The 16,441-nt window shown below is 38.8% G+C and overlaps 1 protein-coding gene across 11 annotated transcripts in view; it reads right to left on the reverse strand.

The window, feature by feature from the left end:
• Nucleotides 1-16,441, reverse strand: part of EBF1 (EBF transcription factor 1) — a 376,768-nt gene that overhangs the window by 61,866 nt on the left and 298,461 nt on the right. For all 11 annotated transcript variants that reach the window (XM_036915412.2, XM_057491234.1, XM_057491220.1 and 8 more), the window contains one exon: nt 16,097-16,223. In XM_036915412.2, the coding sequence (XP_036771307.1) occupies nt 16,097-16,223 (127 nt within the window). The remainder of the gene's footprint in view (nt 1-16,096; nt 16,224-16,441) is intronic.

The raw sequence follows: 16,441 nt of genomic DNA on the forward strand, positions 1-16,441 counted from the left end.
CAGCAGCTTGCTGAGATGCCCTGTCTTACACTGGGCTTACAATGAAGAAAATGCCCTTATACTGCATGATGCCACCTCACCAATGGTGAAAATGGCACTGGACTTTTCTGTTGGACTCTGACTTACTTAGCTGAAGAAAAACTTTTTTCAATAGGAAGACAAGGATGTAAACAGGTCAGAGCAATGTCATCTATGGCACTTTTTTAAAAAACAGATCACACGTTGGAGGCCCAAGGAATCCAATGTGTTCTACTATCTCACCATTTCCTTGAGCGTCTGCTGAAAGATGGATGACCTTAACTCAAGAAGAGCCTGTAAGATGACCACAATGATGCTGGTTGAATGATTTTTGTATACATTAAAAAATGTAATGATGTCTTTACAGATTTGTAAATATGGGAAGCTATTCACAAAATAATTAGTAAATCATACATATGTTATTTTTTCTGCTTCTATAAGCAAATCAATCATGTGTTGATTTTGGAAAGGCTCTTCCTTATCTGAGCCTCAGTCGTCTCCTCTACGAAACAGGGAGTTTGGTCCCGGCTACTTCTGAGGGACTCTCCATTTCTAAACCCTAGGCCTGCAGGCATTTGTTTTCTCAAATCCTTTTTTGATCAGATCTAGCACTAACTGAACACTTACTAGTTGCCATGCACGGTACTAAGATTTTCATATGCATTATCTAATTAAATCCTCACAGCAATCCTCTGAAATATCATCATCCCCATTTTACAAATGAGGAAATGGAATATCAGATTGATTAAGAAACTAGCTAGAAATTGATTGAGCCTATTCAGATCGGTGTCTGTCTTGACTCCAGAGGCCCACAATTATACAGTTTCTTTATAACTAAATGAGCTTAAGGAGAATATACACAGTGTGGAGACAAGCTCTTGGCTGATAGACTTAATAAGAAGATTCTGGTATAAAGACCTAAAGTCCTTAAAATTCGATAAGCCTAGTTTTCCTCATCTGTTAAGAAGTCAATAACTTGGGTAACTAGGTTATCTTTAAGGCTCACATTGTATATATTTGTGGCCCAGTTTTTCAGTCATGCCTTCATACATTCTTCCATTCATTGATTTGACTAACATTTGTTGAGTGTTTCCACTCTTGCTAGGTACCGTACTAGGCACTGAGGATACTGTGGCAAACAATTCTAGGTTCTATTCTAGTGAGAGACACAGGCTATATGCAAGAAAACAAAGAAATAATCCAGATCATATCAGCTGATGGTAAGTGCTATGAATAAAATTAAAATGCTACATGCAATCCAAGTGCCAATTCTAGAGAGACAGCTAAGACTCAGTCTAGAGTTGCATTGAATCCCCACGCAGTCAAAAATATATGTATAGCTTTTGACTTCCCCAAGACCTAACTACTCATGACTACTGTTAATGGAAGACTTAAAAATAAAATAAACAGTCTGTTAACACATATTTTGTATGTTATATATTACATATTATATCCTCACAATAAAGTAAGAATTTTTTCAAATTGTATCAAATCTCAAAAAAACTTTCCAATGTATTTATTGAAAAAAATCTGCAAATAAGTGAACCCATGCAGTTCAAACCCTTGTTGTTCACTGCAGTGAATTATGTCCATAGAAAACTTAAAAGGTGGAGTACAAATAGTTTAAGTCCAATTCATAGATGTAAAAATATGAGATACCATAAAATATAATCAACTATTTGGAGTATCATAGATCTGATACCAGTCCCATCACTAAGTAACCCATATGACTTTAAATGAACCACTTCACCTCCCTCAAAACCTCATTTTTTACACTTGAAAATGAGGCCAAAAACACCTATTCTTCACCTCACAGGTTGACAAAAAAGAACTGAACAGGAAAGACTTGGTCAAGCCTGTGAGTAAAGTACTTAATTACACTGACCTAAGATAAAGATGACACAGCAGAGGCTCAGTAGCCAAGCCTGTACTTTGGCCCCTGACACTTAAACTTTCTGACAAGTCACAATAGTTTTTTAGCTTTGACATTAACTTTATTAAGCAAAATTTCCATGTCTTTAGATGAGCCTCCTATGTCTTCTGAGCTAACCAGTGCAACTGTTTCATTTTTCTAGTCTTGAAGAAATTGGAGACACACAACACCTACTGCTCAGTCAGAACAGATTTTCCAGAGAAACCTGCCTCCACCCAAACCTCCCAATAACCTCAAATAGTGGGCCTGGCATCAGTGAGTGTTTTAAAAATCAGTTCACATTAAAAGGAAAAAATGCACACATGCAGAATGCCTGGGAAGGCCTTATTCTGTGCAGACATTTACATGTGAATGTATTTTTGGCATTAAACAAAGACCTAAATTAACTCCACATTAACTGGGAGTTTGGACCTCCTGATGCTAAACATGAGACTGATTCCCAGGTGGCTCTGCCCAGAAGCTCAGGCCTTCCACCTAGGGTGTCAAGAAGTGAACCACGGTTAACATTAGCAGGAAAAATATTAGCAGTTACCTTTGGAGGCTAAAGAGCAGTGGATAGAAGGGAAGTCTGCTCTTTTATTGTTGTTTCTGCCCACAATTTAGGGAGTCCCAGCCTCTGTCTACCCCTTCACCATTAAGAGGTTTGGCAGAAATTTTCCAGCCTGACTTTAAAAGGATGGTTTCCACCTGCACTTTCAGTGCCTTGAATAATATGAGGTGCACTTAAGAGGGTGAGCATACATTAGTCAAGTCAAAAATATATGGTACAGTATTCAATTCATCTCAAGAACCCCATATGGCATATGACCCTCCTACAGGAAAGATTTATCAATGTGCTGAAACATATGGAGAAAATATTCCTCTCAAAGAATAGTTCCCTTGTTATATATTTGAGAAATTTTAAAGACTCTCTTACGATAAGGTAATTTCCCAATTACATTTTTTAAACTAAGTACTATTTAGGGCATGAAGCTACCAGAAGTGATGGTGGTGGTTTGGGAATGCTTACATAGGTCATCTGAAAAAGTTAGTCCAAACAAAAAGAGGAAGATAGGACATTGACATAAATTTAGCAGTTTTTCATAGGAGAACAGCCTTTTTTTTAACCACTGTAAATGTTCCTCAAAACAAGCCGTTTAAAGATCAGTTTTTAAAAACACTGGTGATGTGTTTATGTTGGGAGACTTAAATATAGCAAATGGTTACTTATGGCTTAGGGTAAAATTTCCAGTGAAAGCATCATGTGTGGAATTTTAAAAAGCTGTATCTCAAACAACTTTATTAGAAGAGAATATGATGAATTCAAAATGGCTCTGGTTTTAACAAAAACATGATTACAAAAATAGCTGTAAAGACTTTGAATAAAAGTGTGAACCCAGAAGTGGAAAAGTTACATTTCTAAACACTATAAATTATATATGTGATTTTAAATATGTATATGTTACTAAATTAATATGTGAAATATTGTTAAGTAGACATTTGATAATTCATTGGCATCTATAAACAGGTACATGGTTAACTTGGTCCTAAAATTTGAAAGCTTTTCATCAGGAAAATGGGAGAACACATTATATTTAAGAGCATGCTCTACTCTGGCATATATGATGTTGAAAGTTCTATGAAAGAGAAGATGTAGCTGCCCAACAATGGGGGAATGAGTAAATTATGGTGCTATCATAAAACGGACAACTATATACCCACTAAAAATTTTTTAGGAAGAATTGAATTTGTTTATTTTACAGTTTATATCACAAAGTAGGGTGCAAAATTATAGAAACATATTATGATGCACTGTAATAAAAACATAAAGACTACACAAAGAAAAATAGAAGAAAGACAACAAAATATTAATATATTATTTCTGAGGGATGGGATAATGGCTATCTTCATACTTTTCTGTTTTTAAAATTTCTGTATGAGCATACATTATGTTCATAATGATATGGTTTGGTGAAAGCATGCAAAACTCCGGGTCCTGCTAGACCTCATGTGCCCTAGCAATACCCACACTCTCCTGTTATCAACAATCTTACTGGAGGAATCACATAATTCCAAAAATGAATAAGCTAAAGTAGCCCCCTGGGAAGTTTCCTGCAAGGCAGACCAGAATTCAAATCCTGGCTCTTCCAGTTATTAACAACATAGTCCTGGGGAATCCACTTCACCTTTCTCAGTTTTCTTACCTTTAAAATGGGCCTAACACAGATTCTCGGGGGAAAAATGTTTTACTTTTCAGGGACACGGAGAGGAAGAAGACTGAAACAGAATTGTGAAAAAAAAGTGAGGGACAGGAGGGAAAATAGGATGAAAGTGAAGAAAGGCTGGTAGAAGCCCACTGGAGTGGAAAACGGGTAAAGAGAAGAGAGAACAGGAGTTTAGACTCTAGCAGGAAATGCTGCTGTCCTGGGCAGGATGGTTGCAGAACTTAAATTTCCTCCCCACTGTTGTAATTTTGGATTTGAGTAAGTTTCAGATATGTTAAACATTTTAGATGAGTTCCCATTTTTATTATGCAAAATAGTGCTTCACAAGGTAAGGAGGATATGTATGGACTTCGCTGATGCCCCACCAGAGGTGTTTCAGGTTGAGAACAAAGAGCTCCACACTGTAGCTGAAAGTATTTGTGGGAGCCGGACCCCATCTCTGAGACACCAGGTCCCCTGAGGTGTGAGGCCCTCAGAGCTGCATATACTCGCTTGGTTGGGGATGGCTGATGAATACCAACACATGTGGCCTCCAAAGAGGGAGGACACACGACATTGACCTGTACTGCTGGAAGTTTTTCATTAACAAAAAGAGAAAAGAACTCAAACTCAATGTACCTATGCTTTAACAAGAAGATAAAGATGCATCTCACTATAAGATTCTGCTGAGACATGAAATGATTTTCGAAGACTAAAAATTGTTTTAAATTCATAACGCCCTGCTATTTATGATATATTGCTAAGTAGAAAAGCAAATTATATAATATTATATAAGGCACCACCCCTACTTGGTAATGAGGCAGACATATGCGTAGGAAAAGGGAAGATATATGCCATTAAAAATGATGTTAAAAGCTAACATTTATTGAGTGCTTAAAAAACTGGTGGAAATGTGGGCAATATTAATATTATTTTGATTATTTTCTATTTGGGACTTCCCAAATTATCCAAAATTAGCATACATTACTTTGCAATAACAAAAAACAAGTTTCAGTGCTTTAGTGGGGACCATGTCACATAGTTAACAATAAACCGAAAGACCGCCATTCACACCACTGCAGACATGGGCAAACAAAATAGGAAAAACCCTTCATCAAACATTTCCAATAAATCCTAAGAAAGGGGAAAAAGAAAGAAATTTGATTTAGTACCCCCCACCCCACAGGATATTAGAGAAAGTTTCAATATATATAGTTAAAAAAAAAACTGGAGAGTTAACTTATCATGATCCTAAGTAAAAAAACAAAAACAAAAGCCCTGAAAACCTTCAAATAGTTTATTGGCTTTGAAAACCAAATCATGTTCTATCATACTAAATAGATTAGAGGTTCAAGACTTTATAGTATTGTATTATGTTGGCAAGAATACATATAAAGCTCAGTTCCTACCTTTACTGTTAATAGCTTTCTAATCCCTGACCAGAAATTTATAGGACAGAAGTGGCAACACATCTTAAAGATTAAAGCCATGTGACAAATAGTTCATGTCCTTTAATAACCAAATCACATGCCTTAGATTGGGGAAGCTTATCTGCGTTTCCTTCTATACAGTTTCATTGGTAGGAAATACTTTATATCCCTATTACATGAATGATGAATGGGACCGTTGGTTATGGTCTGTATTTGCTTGGCTGTAGTCAATATGTTTTCTTTGGACAGGGATTTCTGTGATTTATCTCTCTCCAGCCTTATCACTTATTAACTCTGAGTAGACAGGAAAAAGGCAAGGTTGTATATAAGGCCTAGTGGCCATTTAGACCTCTAATGTCAGTGAAAATATCCCTTTTAATGATCCTGTTACACTAGCTACTCAAGTCCTGATTACACTCCACTCCAAATAGGAAATAAAGGTCATATTTCTTGGGAAGTATGTACATAAAATATGCAAAATAATATGCTTCCTTCAGACCAGCTTCATTCTTTGCAGAAATGGCTTTCATTTTATAGATGTCACAGAAGTACAATGGGTACTTTTAGTGATTCTTGCTGCTGTTGTCCCTGTTATGGCACCAACAGTGTTTAGCTTTACAAATGCCAGTGAGCTCACGATCATGGATCACATCAGCACACAGGAGATCAGGAGCATTCATGTTTTGTGATACAACTCCCTTTGGCAGAAGAGAAGAGGCTTGGACCTACCCTTTGGATCACAAAGCAAAAAGAATAATATAACTTTTGCCCTGAATTCTTTTCTTGGTGTGTAAATGGCTTGTTTGGAATAATGTTCAAGACATGTGAACAGGAGCAGCCTGTTAATTTTTCTTTCTTCTTGAGTCTTTTCCAATTAGGACACTGCTAAGGCAGAACTGCTAGTCAAGTGTTCATTACACAGCCCTCTTTCAGCTGAATCTTAAATGAAAATAATCTGATATAAAAGAAAACACATTCTTGCCTTCCTTTCCCCAGTCCTCCCTGAGCTTGCTCCGGCCTGTCAGTATGTGTATAGATCATTACCCTTTGCAGAGCATTTTCCCGCCCATTCTTTCACTGATACTCACTAGACCCTTGGGAGGCCCAGAGGAGGAACGGCCCCTATCCATTAAGCTGAGGAAGCAAGACTCCAGGTAGCCTTATGTTCTCTGTCTCCTTCAACCCCACATCCAACTCATCTCCAGGTCCTACCATTTTCCTCTTAAACACCTCAAACTGTCTTGCTTTATTCCATTTCCACTCATTACAACCCAAATCAAAGTCACCAACTCTCTTTCCTAGACTACTGCAATGACTAATGATGTCCTGACAGCCATTCTGGTTTCCTGTGCTCCAGCCAGCCAGAGGCTTTTCTTTTACAAAATGCAAATCTAGTCATGTCCACCTGTCATTTCTGACACTTCAGAGACTGCCCATTGCTCTTAAAATGACAACTGAACTCTTCCCCATGACTTACAAGACTTTGCATAGACTTCCCCGCCCACTTTTCCAGCCTCTCTTTCACCATTCTCTTCTCTCTTGATTTTTCAGCCCCACTAGAATATTTAGGGCCTTCCAAGATGCTGCATTTGCTCCCACTCACAGTGCCTTCTTACATGCTTCTCTTTGCCAGAACACTCATTCTCTTTCCCAACCCTAACCTACCCCTGCTCTTCAATAATTGCCAGTTGAACTTTTACTCATCCTTCATAATACTCAGCTCATACATTTTTTCCTGAGGGAACTATCTCTAACTGACCTGTTGTGGTTCCTTTATTATATGCTTGTCTGCAATTCTGTTCCTGTCTTTCTGGGCACTTACCAGGTTTGAAATAGCAAACTTAGAAACATCCATATTCCCTCTTAGAGTAATGAGAACAGGGACTGTGCCTGGTTTTGCTCAACATTGTTGTAAAACATTGCCTAGAACTGGTTTAGAACATTGCCTAGAATAGAACAGGGAATCCACAAATATTTGTGAGATGAGTGAATGAAGTAAGAAAAAAAAAAGGTAACAAAATCAGAATTAGAACCCAGGCCTTTGATTCCTACTCTAATGCCTAGAAAGAAACCATTCCCTGATCATGATGAAAACTAGTACATATTCAGAAACAACCAAAATGTGCTCTAATGATCAATTCTTTGAATTTTCAAAAGGAACATTCCCATTTTCTGATTCTTTTTGTTTACTTCAAGACATACTCACACAGCAGGATTGCATTATATACATACACAGATCCATTTATTTCTTAGATGTAGATACTATAATATAAAGCACCCCATTTTACAGATGAGAAAATGAACAGCATTTAAAATATTGATCCAACCCCATTTTTTCTTTATCAGAAACCTCAACTACTATGTTTTCCTCACGTAAAACTTCAAGTGAAAAGGGATAGATTCTTAATTAACAGCTCTTATTTACATTCCATGTCATTCAGAGCACAAAAATCAATGAGGACCCATTGATCCTGGGCAATATGTCAATCAATTTTAGAGAACACCTGTTGCAAGTAAGATACTGAGTCAAGTTCCTTCAACAGTGTACAAAATAGTATAAGATCAGGGAAGGGTAACTCTTCATGGAGTCTGGATTTTTTGTGATATGTCTGAGAACAGAATAAGAAAGCAAATGGCATAAGGAAATGAATGATGAATGAATGGTCTGAGCACAGGCAACAAAAGAGATTCAAGGACAGAGACTCTATTAGTCAATCAAGATGAGCCATAGGGAACACCAAAGTCACCTAGGCCAATGGCTCATTTTACAATGAAGAGACTGGAGTGTGAAGCATGGAAGCAACTCATCCTACATCTCTTACCTACTTTACGGCAGAGCTGGGGCCACCAGGCCTTCTTGTTCTCAGACCAGTACTCTGTCAAGAGAACACTTCAGAGGGAGAATAGAGTTTGAACTGGATCTCAGTGGGAAATCACCATATCCAAAGCTGTTAAATAAGAAGTGATCTTGAGGCCTCCTGAGGAGACTGGGGCTGACAGGGCACAGTAAACTGGGGACATCCCACATAGGGGTTGGGACTGCATCTTACATACAGTGAGCAAACAGGAAAGCTTGCACTGCAGGGCAATGTTATGAAAGTGGCTTTTTGGAAGCTTAATCTGGCAACGAATTAGTATAAGAAGCTAAAGAACTTTAGACTCATTAGGTGCAAACTCCCCACTGCTCCCCTAAAACTGACAACTTTATTTATCTCCAGGGTGGCAGCCTTCATTTGTCAAGGAGGGTTCCAAGAACTAGAAACAGAGACTTCTGGCCTGAAATCTCTTGAACCTGCAGTCGAAGCTGATTATAATCTAAACACATTTGAAAGGCCTGGTGATAGACTGTACCTGTGTTACAATAGCCTCCAAAGGAGGGTCTGAAGTTTGAGATGGAAACAAGAGAACAAGCATGTGTTGTTCCTTAAAAAATCAACACCAGGGAATTTTATGCATCAGGGCTGCCTGATTAAAATGTTTATTGTTTGAGGCCATTCCTGAAAAAGTACTTGTTGTAACAAAATTGTTATACAGGCATACCTCATTTTATTATGCTTCACTTTATTGCACCTTGCAGATACTGTGTTTTTTTTTAATTGAAGCTTTGCGGCAACCCTGCATCTAGCAAGTCTATTGGCACCATGTTTTCCAATGGCATTTGCTCACTTCATATCTCTGTGTCACATTTTGGTAATTCTCACAATATTTCAACCTTTTTCTTATTATTGTATTTGTAATGATGAACTGTAACCAGAGATCTTTGATGTCACTATTGTTTGGGGGTACCACGAATTGCACCCATATAAGACAATGAAATTAATCAATAAATGGTGTGTGTGTTCTGACTGCTCTACCAACCTTTCATTTCCCCCTCTCTCTCTCCCTTTCCACAGGCCTCTCTATTCCTTGAGACACAACAATATTGAAATTAGGTCAATTAATGACCCTACAATGGTCTTTAAGTGTTCAATTAAAAGAAAGAGTCACACATCTCTCACTTTGGATCAAAAGCTAGAAATGATGAAGCTTTGTGAGGAAGGCATGCTGAAAACTGAAGTAGGCCAAAAGCTAAGCCTCTTGGCCACTTATCCAAGTGGTGAATGCAAAGGAAAAGTTCTTAAAAGTGCTACTCCGGGGAACTCATGAATGATAAGAAAGCAAAACAGTCTTATTACTGCTATGGGAAAGTTGTAGTGGTCTGAATAGAAAATCAAACCAGCCACAGCATTCCCTTAAATTAAAGTTTAATCCAGGGCAAGACCCTAACTCTCTTCAATTCTGTGAAGGCTGAGGGAGGTGAGGAAGCTGCAGCAAGAAGTTCGAAGCTATCAGAGGTTGGTTCACGGGGTCAAAGGAAAGAAGCCATCTCCAAAACATAAAGTGGAAAGTGAAGCAGCAAGTGCTGATGCAGAAGCTGGAGCAAGTACTCCAGATCTAGCTAAGTTAATTCCTGAAGGTGGCTGAAGTAAATGACAGATTGCCCATCTAGGTCAAAAGAGAATTACAAGATATCATCTAGGACTTTCATAGGTAGAGAGGAGAAGTCAATGCCTGGCTTCAAAGCTTCAAAGGACAGGCTGATCCTCTTGTAAGGAGTTAATGTAGCTGGTGAATTTAAGTTGAAGTTAATGCTTATTTACCATTTTGAAAATCGCAGGGCTCTTAAGAATTATGCTAAATTCATTCTGCCTGTGCTCTAGAAATGGAACAACAAAGACTGGATGGCAGCACATATGTTTACAACATGGTTTAATGAATGTTTTAAGTCCACCGTTAAGACCTACTGCTGAGAAAAAAATGTGCCGTTCAAAATATTACTGCTCATTGACAATGTACGTGGTCACCCAAGAGCTCTGATGGAGATGGACAATTAGATCAATGTTGTTTTCATGCCTGCTTACACAATATCCATTCTGCCACTCATGCTTCAAGGAGTAATTTCAACTTTCAAGTCTTATTATTTAAGAAATACATTTTCTAATGCTATAGCTCCCATAGGTAGAGATTTCTCTGATGGATCTGGACAAAGTAAATTGGAACCACTCTGGAAAGGATTCACCATTCGAGATACCATTAAGAACATTCATGATTCATGGGAAGAGGTCAAAATATCAACATAAACAGGTGTTTAGAAGAAGTTCATTCCAACCCTCATGGATGGCTTTGAGGGGTTTAAGCCTTCAGTGGAGGAAGTAACTGTAGATGTGGTGGAATTAGAGGACTAGAATTATGAGTGGAGCCTAAGGATGTGACTGAATGGCTGCATCTCATGATAAAAGCTACACAGATGAGAAGTTGCTTGTTACTGGTAAGCAAAGAAAGTGGTTTCTTGAGATGGAATCTAGTCCTGGTGAAGATGCTGTAAAGATTATTGAAATGACAACACAAGATTTAGAATATTCTATAAACTTAGTTATAAAGCAGCCAGCAGGGTTTGGGAGGACTGACTCCAGTTTTACGGTGGGTAAAACACTACCAAACAGTATTGTATGCTACAGAGAAATGGTTCATGGAAGGAAGAGTCAAGCAATGCAGCAAACTTCATCAGCTCATTTTAAAGAAATTGCCACAGCCACCCCAACCTTCAGCAACCACCACCCTGATCAGTTAGCAGCCATCAACATCAAGGGAAGATTCTCCATCAAAAAGATTACAACTTGCTAAAAGCTCAGATGATTTTTTTTTAATTAAGGTATGTACATTGTTTTTTTAAGACATAATGTTATCGCACAGTTAACAGACTATAGTATAGTATAAACATAACTTTTATGTGCACTGGGAAACCAAAAATCTCATTTGACTTGCTTTATTGCAATATTTGCTTTATTGCAGTGGTCTGGAACCGAAACCACAATATCTTTGAGGTATGCTTGTATTCATATTTATAAATCTCTTTTTCTTGGTACCTTCTTCATACTTTGCTCTTTTTATTTGTAGCTGACTGGTGCTACTTGTTTCTTTAATTTACTGATACCTACAGTTTTGTTACTAAAAATCCTAAAGGACATTTCTTAGACCTCTAGGAAATGATAACGATGATAAAGAATACATGTTAAATATTCACAGCATGGTAAGGACTAAGTAACAAATGAGAGAATGATGATTATAATGGCCATCACTTATTAATGGAAACTACTAACATCTGGCTAGATGTTCATGCTAGCTTATGATAGGTGTTTTATATACACTTCCTGATACTAAAAACAACCCCAGCAAATATTATTCCCCTGTAAAGATGAGGGGACTATAGTTCGAAGCCATATGATGTCCTAAGAATAACCTCTCCAGGAAGTGGCACAGATGAAAGTTTGATGTACACCCATCATCTCTTGAACCCAAGCCCTCAATCACTATGTTGCATTGTCTCCTTGGGAGTAAGGGAGGGAAGGATGAATTGAAGGAAAGAAGGAAAAGAGAGGGAAGGGTGGGAGAAAAGGGAGGGAAAGGGAAGAGAGAGTAAACAAGAGGAATGGGAGAAAGAAAAAATCTTGAAAGACTTGGTACATGTTACCAAGTTCCACAGTGTGTATCAGGCCAGAATGGTCCCTGGTACAAGCAAAGCTATAATCCTGATCAAGAGGTACAAAGAGGACACATTTTTATTTCAACGTGAACACTGAGACTTAACTTTGGGTTAGTTGTTCCGCAGGGACAAGGGGGTTGGTGAGAAATGTTTAGAATGAAAGAGCCTGGTGGGAGAAATTCCTTAAGTGACCTAACCCAACTTCTGAGCTGTTAAGTGATCATTCCTTGTAGCTTTCAGCAGCGTTCTGGGGAGCAGGCTGTACAGGGCTCTCCGTGCACACTCAAGCCAGTCAAACATTATCCCCCTGGCCCATTTATTCAGGCATATTTTCCCCCAAAATAGTAGCCTCTCCAATGGAGAAGTAACTGGAATGAAGTGAAAACTGCATTGGGATTTGGCCACTTCTTATGAGGGAAACCAATTCTAAGAACTTTGAAGAAGCAACTAAAAGCTAAGAGTCTTAGCAGCTTCCGAAGTTACCTGAAGTTTAGCAGGAGAGATTACAATTCTAAAAGATCCACGACACTTAAAGATGGAACAACTGCGGGAAAACGAGCTTTGAGAAGTACGGAGGTAGTGAGAAGCCCCCTCTCCATGGCAGTGTAGGTTTATGGGGGATTTACTTCCTGCTGGACTAACTGACCTGACTCACCATTCGAGGGTTTGCAAACAGTCCTGTCAGCAGAGAGAGTTTTTGTTTCCTTCTATCAGAAAACATGTAAAATTTAAAGTCAGCCTTGCCCTGCATTTACATAAGAATAACCAGACACAATAAATAAGATCTGGCAAGTACTACTGAGCTGTTCTGTTCTGATCAAGTTGGGATGCACTTTGCTCTCTCCCTCCGATTGGGCAAACCCAGAGACCCGCGCATCTGGTGTGCTTAAGATCTCCTCCTGTGTCCCTGTTCTGAAGAACCAATCAGGGATGGAGAGCAGAGCTCTCACTCCTTGCAAGCGGAGCCAGCTTGCAGGCAATCTGTGTTTAGTCAAATTCTTTCCTCCCTCCCCAAAAAGTCTGTCTTTATTTGCATAGATTAGACCATGCTGTTCCCATCTCGGTCTTCTTTTTTATTTTTATGATTATGGATTTTTAGAGACTTCCACATACACACACCAAAATGCAGGCACACTCAGAAAACAGCAACAGTGCCTTAGTTTGGGTTGTTATTTTTCAGTCCTAGATTAGTTCCTTTTTTTTTTTAAAGGGAAATATTCCAAGTGACATTCCGCTAAGAAACAAGAGGGTTGGCTCAGCCCATCCAGAAAATGAAGCCTCACATTGTGAAGCACAGTGGATGTAGGAAAAAAATGACATGGGAGCTTCTGTGGATGGACAGAAGAAGAGGGCTGCACATTTACAGTGACCTGAGGGGTTGTTTGGGTATAAAGACAGGGAGGTTTTATGACCCATCTCTGCCTTCCCCAGGAAGAGATAACAAGCAGAGAGGTAAACTGAGTAAATCACAGGGGCCAGCAGCACCAGTCAGGGACAAGTGACAGTTGCTTGATGTGGGCATTTAACGCTAATGATCAAGAGGCACACGTGTAGGTCAGTTAGCGGAGATTTCCCTGTTGTTAGAATGTCACAACATCTGTTAACAGCTCACCATATCAGGAGGAAGTTTTTGTACTAGTTTCTTCAAAATTTTATTTTTCCAACACAGGGAGAGATAAGACTCTTAGAAAACTTAAAAAACTGCATGTTCTTGTCTCTTGCCCACAGTTTGAGGCAAAATCAGCAGAAGTCTTTCTTCATAGTTTAAATTTCCCACACACTTACACAGGTGCGTATGCACAAGGTATTTATCCCTCTGATCCTTAACTACTTTGCTAGACTTGAAAATCGGCTGCTTTGATCTCTGGTCTTAATTCCCGTATGATATAGCTTTTCCAAGACATGATTTCTTTAACTGATGGCAACTTCTTTTAATGGTTAAAACAAACAAAAAAAAACACATTCCAAATAATGATAGGTACCTAGCTATTTTCTATTGAGGACTTAAGTAATTTAGTGGGGATGATTTTTTAAAAACATTTATGGCCAGGTGGCTCAAGGGGATATTTTGTTGAACACTGATTAAAAATAATTTCTTCTAAATGAGACCTGACCACAAACTGGAACCATTAATGGGGCTGGGATGTTGTCACCCAAGCGGAATCATGCCTGACTGCCTGCCGTACCTCCCACCACACAACCATTTTCTTCTTCTTCTTTTTCTTCTCCTTTTCTTGTTCTTAATAGCAGAGTAAATAAGCATCCAGCAAGGCCTAAATGTTTTTGGCCAAAAACAGAGTCCAAACTCCTCAGAGAAAACATTTGGCCTCTGTGGTTCTGTAATATGTTCCAGAACACTGAGTTCAGTGAAGAACATTGTGAAAAACTCCCACCCATCGGAATGATGGTGGGGAATGTTACAGTAACAGAAGTTTCAATTGGTCCTTTTCCTGCAGGCCTATAATGAGGCTTGTAAAAAAAAAAAAAATAGTGCTATGTGGAAGTTCTCATGGGAAAAATGAATGGCAAGAAATCCTAGCTTTAAAAGAAACAGCTAATCTGCTAGTTTGATTGTTCTTCAAAACTTACGCTGAACCAATGAGCCTAATTAAAAACACTTGGCCTACTTCTATAAAGCATCATAGCTTTCTCTATGCTTCGTTTGTATACACCACAAAACTCCAGATAGACTATTATTTTTTCAAGCGCTCACTAACAAAGTGCTGACTTTGTTGGGATGGCTGAGCTAATTTCTTGAACTCAGTGTGAAACCTTAGCTAAACAAAATTGTGGTAATTTTCCTTAATTTGTAAAAGTGATTGGAGTGCAAACAAAATTTTCCTCTTGGGTCAATCCTATAATTTTCAATTAACTAAAACTAATCGTCAGGCAGGCACCAAACCTGCATTTTGTTTAAAGGGCTGGGAGGCATTTCCAAGGGTTAGGATGCATTAATTGTTTTTATAATTTTGAGAGAGAGACACGAAGAAGCATGGTTCATTTTGTTCCTAGTATTAAAACAAAAAAGAAAAGCTGTTTTGAGGTAAAATGTCATAGCAAAATACAATCTGTCCATTTAATTGTATGTTGTAATTAGGATGTGTTAACAGAGTTATCCCTTCACTGCTCAAGAGTTTCTTTGTGTGAAAGCAACTTACACTCTATTTCAACTGGCCTTGTGGTTCTTTATTGAATGAAGAAGGAAGCATAGGACCAGTTCCTGGAGCCACCCCCCCAAGATGACCACTCCTAAGCAGAGGGCCTAGAGCCTCACTACTCTGGCCTGGGTCTTGAACCAGGATCATCAGCCTCACTTGGCCCTGCTGGCTAGCAAGGCACAGTCTCAGGTCCTACCTAGAGCTACTGACTCAGAATCTGAATTATAAAAAGATCCCTGGGTGTTTGGTTATACATTGCAACCTGAGAATCTCTTAAAGTACACCTTGGGCACTCAGATTGTGCACTTGATGCATTTTCACTGACTGCCTGCCTGGCTCTCTCTCACTGATGGGAGGGGATCCACATTCACCGTCTAACCCTAGCTTCTTACAGCAAGGCAGGCCTATGTGCCAAGGCTATTTTTGGAGGGGGAATAAAGCACCAACCCAGAATTAAATATGACAACTACCAATTGTATTTAATACAAATGCTATGGGTAGGCTAGAAGAACGCTGTACTTGATTAAAGTACATCCCTACTCCATCAAGCAAATGAACTTCCACACGGCAGCTTAGCATCCAGACTCAGGATTCTCTAGTGCTCCTTGCCCTTTGCATTATTTCTCATGCTGCTTCTTTAGATATCCAACCTATTATTTCTACTGGTCCTATCATTCAACAGAGACACCCAGATGAATTCTTAAATAATAATAAAAGTAATTCATTGGGTCATACATATGGTGAAATGAAGAAAGAAAGAGGGTCTTAACAGAAATTAGATTTAAAAATAAAATACATGCTATACAAGATAAAGTAAAAGACCCACAGGGCCAAGGCAGTTCTGTTCTCACCTGTGTAAATAAATCTTCCTGGCGTCCCTTTGCAGAACTGTTTGGATTTGTAGGACAGTGTGACTTCTACAACACCAGGGATGTGCCGAGGAGGGGTCTGCACACGGATGGCGTGAGGAGTAATCAGCTAGGGGAGACATTTGAGGGAAAAAAAATGTCATTGTGATATGTAAAGGACTCATTTTGCAGCTTTCCTATCAGCTCTCAATAAACATAGCTTTAAAACATGTAATTAACCTGTCAATGTTTAAATACAATCTTGATGCAACCTGTATAAAAGACACTGACAGCAATATTTACAAGAGCTCTGAGCACAGCCATAACAACTTTATCTGAGTTTTCCTA

This window comes from Manis pentadactyla, chromosome 2, assembly GCF_030020395.1.
Source record: "Manis pentadactyla isolate mManPen7 chromosome 2, mManPen7.hap1, whole genome shotgun sequence".
In the NCBI taxonomy this organism is placed as follows: Eukaryota; Metazoa; Chordata; class Mammalia; order Pholidota; family Manidae; genus Manis; species Manis pentadactyla.